The following is a 10,931-nucleotide window of genomic DNA, read 5'->3' on the forward strand; positions in this document are numbered from 1 at the left end:
TAAAAAAAAACATTTTGGTGACTCTTACACACAGGGAATAATGAGCAAGTGGAAAAGCTTAAATGACAGCCTTGGCTCAGAGAATATTTCCTTGTTCCATTCATTCTGCTGGGGTTAATTACCAGCTCAACTATTTACTGGGATGGGCGTTCTTCCTGCTGTGGCTGCAGTTGTGCTGCTGTTCCTGCCTTGTGCTGCAGGGACGCGCTGTGGCCAGGACTTCTGAGAGATGATTTTCTGGGAGATGATTTTCTGAGAGATGATTTTCTGGGAGATGACTTTTGTTCCTGTCAGAGTCCCACCTCTTCCTCCTCTTTCTGCATCCAGTCTTGGTGCAATCAGTGCAGAGAGATGATGTGGGCGAAGAGGAATCCCACTGAAGGATCTTAAAGGCCATCCCACTGCAGTTGCTCCAAGCCTTATCCAGCCTGGCTTTGGAACTTCCAGGGATGGGGCAGCCACAGCTTCTCTCAGCAACCTGTGCCAGGCCCAACCCTCACCTTTCTAGTCTATAAATTAAGCTCAGGTTGTGGGGGTTGTGCCATGAATCACTCTTGTTTTAAAAATGAATTTATGGCAGAATTTTCCCACCCTGCTCAGGATGGTTGAACTGGAAGATGCTTGTTAGGAAGGGTGGGGAGGGGTCTGATGCAGGAGGAGAGTCTCCCTTCTCCTCACGCTGGTCTTCTGGCAGCACACGTTTGTTTTTTGGAGGGGGAACCCTCTGACTGGTCCATGTGTCCCCTGGGTGATGAAAGAGACCTGGACCACGCACTCAGCCTGGATGGATATGCTTCTGCCCTTTGCCCTTCTTCATCTCCTCAACCCTGGTAGGCTTTGGTTTGATGTCCTGGGTTTGGTTGGGATGACATTAATTTAATTAAATTAGTCAACCAAACCCAAGACATTTAATAGAATAAAATTCCTGGAATGGTATTTCTAAATTTTTTTTCTTGCTAGAAGAACTTCATGAAGACATTGCTCCAGTATCAACATGTTTTCTTTGATAATTTTTAATTGAAATTCCAGTTCCCCAAGTTATAACGAGTGTTTGAACTTGTTGCTATTGAAAAGGAAGGGAAAAATAGTCAAAACACTCCTTAAGACTAAAAAGGAAATAAAAATAATGAAGTCAAAACAATCCCCAAGATTAAAACACAAGATAAATATTGGGATGACAGGTAGCAATGCCTTGCCAGGAGAGAATTTTGAGCTTGTTGTACAGCTTTAATGAATGGTTTGAAAATCATTTGAGATGAACCTTTTCCCTTTGCTCCTGATATAAAATTTTTAAGAGCTGTAGCCAGAGAGAGAAAAATAAATGCAGCCTTCATTTCCCTCTTTGGTTTGCTAATATAGCTCAGAATATTTGGGTGTTGGCTACAGGAGGAGGAGGAGGAAAGGAGCTGCCCTTGTTTTGGATGAGGCAGGATCACCTCCCTTTCTTCTCTCTATTATTCAGGCTAGTAAAAGTTAATTATTCCTCTGAAATTAGGCAGTCACCTCCCGCTTTCTCAGTCAAGAATGGGAAGAGGCACCCTTGGTAATGCTCGGAATATTTCAGGCTTCTGTCTGAGCTCAGCCCAAGGCCCCGCAGGGACAGCCCAGGCTCGAGTCCTCTCTCACCTGGGGCTGCCTCGGTGTCTGACTTTAATGGTCGGGGGGAAAACTCTGGAAATGCTGGGGCGTGCCAGGCCCCCGCCCCTCTGAGCTGGGAATGCCTTGCAAAGCCAGTTCCTGTTTGTCCAGGCCATAAAGGCAGAGAAGGTAGGGGAAGAGCAATGGGTCAGGTCAGCCAGGTGAGGACCAAAGCCTGGCTCCAAAGCAGGGCTTCCTCCCTCTCCTCTTCTTCAAGAAGCCATCTTTTTAGTGAACCCAACAGAAAGGGACCTTGGCACAAAGCCAAGACAAATCATGCTGGCTATGGATTGTGAAGGGATGGCCAGGCCTCCTCACAGACACAAGACCCAGATTTGGAGCTTCAGAGTTTCCTGAACACTTGGCCGAGGCTGAGTGACATCTTGACACTGCACCATGAATCCATGATATTCACACAATTAATGGAAGCTGCCTGATGGGAGGGTCTCCTATTTCCAAATTCCGTTTGCAAATGGCGAATGAAGCAAGCTCAAGTGCAGAATTCCCCACTGAGATGAGCTCCATCCCATCTACTTGGAGCCAATTAAAATTGAAACTGCTGAACTGGGATTCCTCGTTGGAGAGAGGGCACAGTTGGAGGACAAGCATCCAGCTCACCATACCAGGGTTTGACACGCAGCTGGTCAGAGCTGGATGAAGCATTTTCCACTCTCAGCACAGAAATTACATCCCCTGCCATTCGCCAAAGGTGCTGATCTTATTCCCCACCTCTCCCTTTAATTGTCCCCTTTTTTCAGGTTGCAATTAGAATGTTGCCCTGTGAGAGTGGAGAGATTACTGGGGCTGCGTGGCCTGTAATTCTTCCTGGGCTGGAGACAGGAAGAAATTCCCTGTGATAATAACGTCTGCAAGTCAGGCGGGAGAGGCAGGGAGGATTCCTGGGAATTTGCAGGCGCCTGGCATGGGACACCCATGTTTGGGTTGATCCCCCTGCCTGGGGCTGCCTCCAGAGCCAGGACGGATCCCATTGGTGCAGACAGCCTCAAGCTCCATGCATTTCATGCTAAATTATGCACCTGTGTTTGGCTGGATGAATCACCCCGTGGAAATGTCGTTTTTTCCAAGAAATTAATCCCCAGCAACCCTACTGAGTTCAACATGGGAAACTCCAAAACCAGGGCAAAGTCAATCCCACCTCACTATGGCCAAGAGATCTCAGTGCTTTTTATGTCACACAGTTCAAATAACACTTTGTCATCACCAAAGCCACTAAAACCAAGTTTTTGTGTCTGAAACATGTCTCTGGTCTCACAGCCTTGATCACCAGACCTATGAGCCCAGAAGGGCACTGATGAATTCATCTTCATTCAACTGCTCTGACTTGAAAGGATCAAACAAATACATTGTTTGGAGGTTGCAATAGGTTGGAAAACGCTACCATGTGGTGCTTAGGATTATTTTGGAGGTTTCTAAAAATCTTTGACATCAATTGTTAATTGGTCTATAAAATATCTTACGTGATATGCTATGAGGAGATAAATAAACCACAGTTACCCCCAGTGACACCTGAGCCCCACGGTGTCCCAAACTGCCCACAGAGAATCCAAAGGTCTCTTCGGTTCCTTTTATCCCCAGAGTATTTTTTCACCTATCTTGTAGTTTCTTTAAATACCATCTATGGAAAAATTGAGAGACAAAAGATGTCCTTTCAAAGCAGTTTATTGAGGACACAGTGAGAAGCTGAGAAGTTTGAGCAGTCAATGGGACAAATGACTCCATTTGTCAACATGTCAACATGGACAATTTATGCACCAATAACTTCCCTTGGCATTCTGGAGGGATGGAAAAACAAAGGGAGTAATCTCTTCTAAAAATTAGCACTCCTTGAGCCAGCCACCCTAACATGCAGAAGCAAACAAAAGTACTATGTGTTCATCCATGAGCAAATTTCACACACACACAAAAAAAAGCTGATGGCTGTGAAGTAACCAGCAGGTGCTTTGAAAATTGCTTTGTTTCAGATTTAAGCATAAATTTGCAGTGCAGGGTTTTCTTGGACCAAAAAAGACAGGATAAAAATAGAGGGAGTCTGCTCTTTGCAGCATCTCCTGGGAAAGTTTAAGCAGTTAAATCCTCACTCTCTTTTCTGAAATGCTTTGGGAGGAGCTGGAAGAAAAAAAGAGGGCTCTTGGAGGGGGGAATATTGAAAATTAATCTGCTTGTTATGGGAAAAGACAGAGGGGGAAGCAGCACAACAAACAAACCCTTGAAGCTGTGATAACCTAAAGTAAGGATTCAGAAATCACACTGTGCAGAGCACCTGCAGGAGAAGTTTCTAGCGGGATCTTTAGGCTTGGGGATTCTGAAAACACAGCTTGGGAGCATAAATCTGGGGCTAATAAATGTGGGAATGGGTTTGGTGACAAATGTTGCTACTAAGGGGCAGAGAAATCACCCTGCATCGTGTTGGCACGGGGCTGGCACATCTGAGCGCCGCTGTCCTATGGGACCACACAGGGGTCTCTGACAACCCCAAAATTCCCCACCACGCCGTTGTTGCACCCCACGACCTCAGGGCCACTGGACACAACGACGGGGGGCCCTGCCAGCTGCCGGATGACGCAGCCCTGGTTCCCAAAGCTGAGCACTTGTCCAGCCTGGCAGGGCCCCATCCTGGCATTCAGGCCGGCGCTCCCAGCGCTGACCACGGTGCGGGCTGGGTACCCCCCGCTGCGGGAGCTGAACCCCCCGGCTTTGCAGCTGACCCCTCCAGCCTGGCAAAACACCTCTGGGACACACTGCTTGGCCACGGAGCTGAGGACTCTCTTGGGGTGGATGCCGGCACTGCGGGAGCTGAATCCGCCGGTCTGGGAGCTGTGGCGCCCGGCCCGCCTGCCCAGGGAGCCGTAGCCACACACGGCCCCGTTGGCCATCATCCCACTGTCATCAGGGATGTTGTAGCCACTGCTGACCACAGCTGCAACAGAGGCCATGGGAGTCAGTTAGGGAAGAAAACTGGACGACTTCCACAAGGCACGTTGTTTCTCGATTAACAGACCCAACCAAACCTGATTTCCTCTGGATTGTCCAATGAGTCTGAGCCCCTGCTCCTTCCTATTCCTCCCCCATGTCCCAACACATCCCCTCATTAATCCTCCCCCTTCCCATGTTGCTGGTGCCTCCCAGGTTCAGTACATATCCCATGGTCCCCAGGACATCTCCCTGTTGCCTCCAAGGGTAGAAAAGGATCTTGAGTTTGACCTTCTCCCCTCACTCCAAAAGCTGGATTTTTTTAAATTCTAAGGTATTTGAGATTTCTGGGTCTAAACTTTCCAGAACTGGAAAAGGGAGGCAGAGGGACCTGGGGCAGACAGATAATGTTGCTCCCAAAGGTATCTGTCCTAAAACAAGAAATCTTCATGGCTGAAAATGCACAGTTACTTACACACACTCACAGGGTTCCCCACACATATCCTGTGGGGAGAAAAGAGAAACACACATTACTCACAACTTCCCGCCACAACCCAGACCACTTAGTCCCTTGTTGCAACACGCCTCACTATCCCTAGGACAGGAACTGTTTTTGCTGGCACCCATGTGGCCTTCATGGCCTCCAGGCACCTCTCCAGGTCCAGTTTCTGTGAGCCTGGGGAGACCTTGGAGGTGGAATTCACTTGGGAGCAGGAACTGCCATAGCCTCAGATACACAGGAGGGAAAAGTGTCACCAACCTGCTCTCTTCACCCTCCAGCAGAGTCTTGTAGGTGGCAATCTCGATGTCCAGGGCCAGCTTGACATTGAGCAGCTCCTGATAGTCCCGCAGCATGCAGGCCAGCTCGTCCTTGGCCTTCTGTAGAGCATTCTGCAGCTCAATGTGCTTTTCTCGAGCATCTTTGAGGGCACAATCCCCACGCTGCTCAACATCACAAATGGAGGTTTGCAGGCAGGAGACCTGTCAGGGGAGGATAGCAGTGTAGGTGTCTGCAAAACTTCTTATCCTGGTTTTTGGACACTCTGGGTTTGGATAAATCTGCTCTTCCAATTGCAAACAGGGGAAAACCACCAGCATCCCATCCCTCTCCACCCACTTTGCGCTTTCCAGCCAGGGCCTAGAGCAGATGTCAAGTCTTCTAAAGATCAATGCATCACCTTGCCCTGTCTCTGATCTGTCCTACTTCTCTGGAAACATCTCCTACCTGCTTCTTGACGCTCTCCAGCTCACACTGCAGCTTCTGGATCATCCGTGTCAGCTCTGAAATCTCACACTTGTTGCTCTGCAGGTCATGGCAGAATTTCCCTCTCTTATCCTGCAGCTCCTGAAACTGGAACCAAGAAATAGGACAATCGTCACTTTTGGCCTGTGACATTGCCAGGCACAGACCCAGCTGGCCTTTTACTCACCCTGTTCTGGTAGAAAGCATCGACTTCTTCTTTGCTCTTCTGGGCAATCTCCTGGTACCAGCACTCGACGTTCTTGATGATGCTTTCCATGTCCAGGTCTCGGTTGTTGTCCATCTTGACGATGACAGAGGTGTCGCAGAGCTGGCGATCAACCTGGGCCCTTTCCTGCGGGGTGGGAAGGGCTTTGTCAGCTCTTCTCACCTCTCAGGCTTTGCAAGGAGGGAAGGGCTGGGACATGGAATGGCTGAGGGATAGAACAAGTCAAGAAATGTCCCTCGGGATGGCTCAGCAGAAAATCCTGCGGCAGGATGAGTTGCCACCTGTGACTGCTGACCTACGTGCTGACCTGCAGCAATTCTGTCCACATCAAGGGCAAGAAATTGGAGTGACTTAACCCTTGGTATCCTCTCATCTCCTGCTGCCTGAGTGATTTAATGACAGGACTGAGCTGGGAGTTGCTTCAGCTCTAATCAGGCAGCTGCAATCCGGAGGAACGAGATGGACTCATCTTTTCTCCAGGGTAGAGTTAGGACACAGCCAATTCCTACCTGGAGCTGCATGAAGGAAGGGGGAACCACCCTATCTCCAGCATAATCATGTTAATTTTTTATCAACCTTGTACTTCCATGCTTTTAGTTATTCAGGGCTTTGTATGAGACACATCCCAGAGGAGTTTCAAGCAGTAGAAATTTGGAGCACCTGAAGGATAAGACAGGACCACCAAAGTCCCAGGGTGTACCAGAGGAACTCACCTCCTCAAACACACATTTCAGCAGCTCCAGCTGCCTCCTTAACAGATCCACCTTCACCTCCAGCTCTTCCTTGTTTAAGAAGATGCAGTCTGCATCCTGCAAGAGGAGAGACACACACATTCCAGCCCAAACCTAGCTGTAAATGTTGGAGAAACACACAGAGGCAACACCAACCAGACAGAAATGTGTCTCAACAAGATTTCAAGAGAAAAAAGGTGTGAGAGGGTGAGTCAGGATATCCTGGTGCCTCCTGAAGGAAAACAAAACCATTCCAACATGACTTACAGGAATTAGTTGATTTATCACTTAGGACGCAGCTACAAACCCACAACTGTCTAATGAGTATTTAAACACCATTTTTAATATTCTTCAAATGATTCCTGCTTTTCTGATGTCCAAGAATAAAGGATGTGGAGAGACAGACAGAAATAACCTGGTGTTCTGGTGTGACCTGTCCTTCTCTGTCCCCCTCCCACACTTCAGGAATATTTTTGAGGCAACAAAACTGGTGCTGTAGTGCTGATGATGTAAACTTTGGGGAGACATTATTTTTACATTCTACTTACCTCTTTTCCCAACCCTGTGCCTCTTTCTAAGTCTTCCTCCATCTCATTATAACACTTTTTTTGTTTTTTGTTAATAATTAACTATTTCAGCCAAGTTTTGCCCCAAAAAACCTACTACAGGTAAAACTATTCACGCTGTTTGAGCTTCTCACCTTTTTGAGCGCCACAAATTCATTCTCCACAGTTGTGCGCCTGTTGATTTCCTCTTCATACCTGTTGGAAAAGGAGGAAAAAAGGGCTGAGGAACAAAAAATGCTCACTCAGACATCAACCATCAGGTATAAATGATAATGACTTCAGGTATAAATTACAATAACCACCAGGTAAAAATGACAACTCTCTCTTGCTGGGACTGCCACCAGGCACTGCCAGATCAGTGTCTGGAGACCAACATTAAACCATCTCAAGATCAGAAGCTTCTTCATGAGCAACAACATTACCAATGCAAAGAGCTTGCCAGTGAGACAGAAGAATGTGGCAGTCCCAGAGGGGACATGCCACAAGTCTAGGAGAAGTTGCCCAAGATGAACCAGAAAAGCAAAACGCCACCAGCTAGAGGAGCTCAGAAGGTCCTTACTTGCACTTGAACTCCTCCACCAGCTGGCTTGTGGCACATTCTTCACTGCCCAATTTCTGCTTTTCACACAGCAAACAGTCCAGGCGCTTTCTCAGGTCACAGATGTAATTCTCAAAGTACAGTTCCAGGTTTTTCCCTTTTTTTGGCAGCACATATTGCTGCAGGAGGCCCCACTTGGTCTCCAGCACTTTGTTCTGCTGTTCTAGGAATCGAACCTGAAGGCAAAAGATAGCAATTCTTCAAGTAAAGAGGTGAAGGCAGGGACTCAACACCTGTTTAACTCTCTGCCCTTAACCACAGGTGGAGGAATGGGATTTTCAGGAAGTGAGAGATGATACGGCACCATGATCTGAAAGTTATCTGCCCTTATTAAGCGATCTTTATGCCACAAATCTGAATTATTTCAAAATCTAGAATTCAGACATGTAAATTATTTAGAAATCTAAATGTCACGTCTGTATTATTTAGAAATCAAAGACTCCCATGTCTACATTATTTAGAAATCCAGGAGCCTGGTGTCCTAAATCTGAATTTCTTAACAAGTATTAGGAACAAAACTCCAGGTGGTGCCTCTGATGTATTTTAGGATAAAATCGAGTCCCCAGATAGTGAAACTGCTTTGTCTGTTTTTTCTACAAAGGGATCCTTGGGTGACAGATCAGATTTCATCTCTAACCTTCACATGTCTGGATCAAGATTAACCACCTTTGCCTTTGAGAAAGTTTTTGGAACTGTCACTATATTTAAAGTCAAAGAGAGGAGGGAATTATTTGAATTATTTAACACAGGACAGAAAGATGAACCAGTCAGGGCTGTAACTTCCACTTAAGCTGCAGCAAGAAATCTGATTTGAACTGAGACTGTCCAAGAGGTAACGCCTGCAAGAAAGTCCAGTGCAACCATGGCCATGATTCAAAGGCCATGGAATGCCAGAGCAGGCACAGAGCTGAAATGAACCCCATTAAAAAGATCTGAATCTGGATCAACATGCTCTTAAAATTACTATTAGTTATTAAAAATTGTTAGAATTATCTTAAAATTTTCTGTGGAAAGCTGGACCCCTGCATGGATCCAGCTCAGGGATTCATGGCAGAGCTGGACTGGGGCTTTGGAGGAGGTTGATGGACTTGTGGCACAAGATGGGTTTGGGAGGGGTTCGGTCAGGTTTCGTTTTCCTCGAGGGAGAGCAATTCTGGAGCAGGACTGCACTCACCTTGTCGATGAAACAGGCAAACTGCGTGTTGAGGGTCTTGATCTGCTCCTTCTCCTGGCAGCGTATCTCGTGTTCCAGCGGGTCCACCCCAACGCAGAGGGGCTTCAGCAGCCGCTCGTCAATGCAGATCCCCTGGATGCCGTCGGCCTTGCGCTCGGGGTACCCCCGCACGATGCTGTATCCACGGGGGCCGCACAGGCCAACCCTGCCTCCTGCAGCATTCCCGTAGCCCATGCCTCCGAACCCCATCTCCCCAAAGCAGGCGGTGCCGCAGCCCCCGTTGACATAGGAGATCCTCCTGCTGCCGCCCAGGTTGCAAACGCTCCTGCTGCTGTAGGCGCCGCAGCGCACCGGCTGGCTGGTGGCCGCGGCGTAGCTGCGGCCGCAGATCTCCGAGGCTGAACTGAAGCCTCTTCGTCCCAGGACAGATCTCACCGTTGGTGCCTGCCTGCTCATTGTGGCTTATTTGAAGGTAGAATAGCAAAGTTATGGGGCTGCTCTGGTGCAGGATAGGAACAGGGATCCCACTGGAGAGACGCGGGGATGCTGTCCCTTATATATATTTTGGGAAGCTGGCCTTGATAGGATCAGGACGGTAATTTAAGTACTTAAGGGTTTGGTTTGCCTGGCAGCAATAAATGCTCCTCAAAATGCAAACCAGCCCAGCAAATAGTAACTACTGAGGAAATAAAAAGGAATCTAAAAGTGCTCTGTTTGCAAGTTGCCTTCGAATACATTATGGTTTGAAGTGCTCCCCTAACTTAGTGCTAATTATAGTTTAGGAACATTTTTGAAGAACTCTTTGTGATTTGTTTGCAGTGTGTCGTTTGGGGTTTTGTGTCTCATAGGGCTGTGTGTGATGGGATGTTTTGCGGACTTGCATTTTGTGGGGGTAATTTCACAATTTTGGGTGCGGAAAAGTAACTCAAAGGAAAAATAAAAGAAGAAAGTCAATTGTAGAAGAACAAACACTGTGGAAGTTGTGTCATAATGGATGATTTCTGTATCTGAAACACCAGTAAATTCACTGAGCTTAAGGTCTGGATTTGTATGCAAGGACTCAAAATATCTCCCAGTTACATGTACAGAATCACAGAATTGTGGGAATTCGGAAAATGTGCAGAAGCCTGGGAATGTGCAGCATTTCATGATGACCTTCCCTGAAACACCAATGAAGCAGATCAGGTTTCATCCAAGATCTGTGACATATTTCTGTTTGCTCACAGATGTGAGCAAACAGAATGATGTTCTGTGACATCAGTGACCATTTTTTCTAGAATTATGCTGGAAGTTTTTATTTGTGACTGTTAATTCTTTGGCTTTCACTACTCTTTGGCTTTCACTATTCTGGAGCTTCTTCCAAGGCTGGGTGTCAGAGCCCTTTCAGACTTGCCTCCTGGAAGTCTCTACGGGGAACAAAAAAGGAACAATAGTCTGTTCCAGCTTGGCAAGATCCGCCCCATTCACCAAGTGACGGCTGAATTTGGGTGACTTTGCCAGACATGTCCTTGAGACTTGGGGAGACCGCTCCAAGGCAAGGAGTCCCTGGGGCCGTGCTCAGGGGAATGGGGGCAATTTGCTCTCCGCAGGGGCTGGGCTTTCTGCACCAACAGAGGAAGTCTTAATGAGTAGATTAGGCTGGACAACAAGGAAGGCTCTGACTCACACTGGGGAGATGAGTCCCTCTCTCTCCTAATCACCAGCCCAAGGAGATGAGGCAGGAAACCTCTCCAGGCCTTCTCCAAACTGGCAGTTGGAAAGTCAAAACAAAAGGGCTCTTTCAGCTCTTTGCAGAAGAAGTGTTTGGGAGAAAAAAAGGACACT

The 10,931-nt window shown here is 47.5% G+C and overlaps 1 protein-coding gene across 1 annotated transcript; it reads right to left on the reverse strand.

Annotated features, from left to right (window-relative positions):
- Positions 1–4,100: 4,100 nt before the first annotated feature.
- Positions 4,101–9,563, reverse strand: LOC115914527 (keratin, type II cytoskeletal-like). Its single transcript, XM_030967074.1, has 9 exons — positions 9,108–9,563; positions 7,895–8,109; positions 7,470–7,530; positions 6,752–6,847; positions 6,000–6,164; positions 5,795–5,920; positions 5,330–5,550; positions 5,045–5,073; positions 4,101–4,576 (listed from the first exon to the last, which is right to left on the reverse strand). The coding sequence occupies exons 1-9, from the start codon at positions 9,561–9,563 to the stop codon at positions 4,101–4,103; spliced, it is 1,845 nt and encodes a 614-aa protein (XP_030822934.1).
- Positions 9,564–10,931: the final 1,368 nt, after the last annotated feature.

This window comes from Camarhynchus parvulus, chromosome 29, assembly GCF_901933205.1.
Source record: "Camarhynchus parvulus chromosome 29, STF_HiC, whole genome shotgun sequence".
NCBI classification, from domain to species: domain Eukaryota; kingdom Metazoa; phylum Chordata; class Aves; order Passeriformes; family Thraupidae; genus Camarhynchus; species Camarhynchus parvulus.

Excerpts from the sequence above, each read along its gene's own strand:
- LOC115914527 (XM_030967074.1), bottom strand. The coding sequence starts at position 9,563 with ATGAGCAGGCAGGCACCAACGGTGAGATCTGTCCTGGGACGAAGAGGC. Across the intron at positions 8,110-9,107 it reads TTGCCTGTTTCATCGACAAG|GTTCGATTCCTAGAACAGCA; the intron begins GTGAGTGCAGTC and ends TTTTGCCTTCAG. Across the intron at positions 6,165-6,751 it reads TGAAATGTGTGTTTGAGGAG|GAAAGGGCCCAGGTTGATCG; the intron begins GTGAGTTCCTCT and ends CCCACCCCGCAG.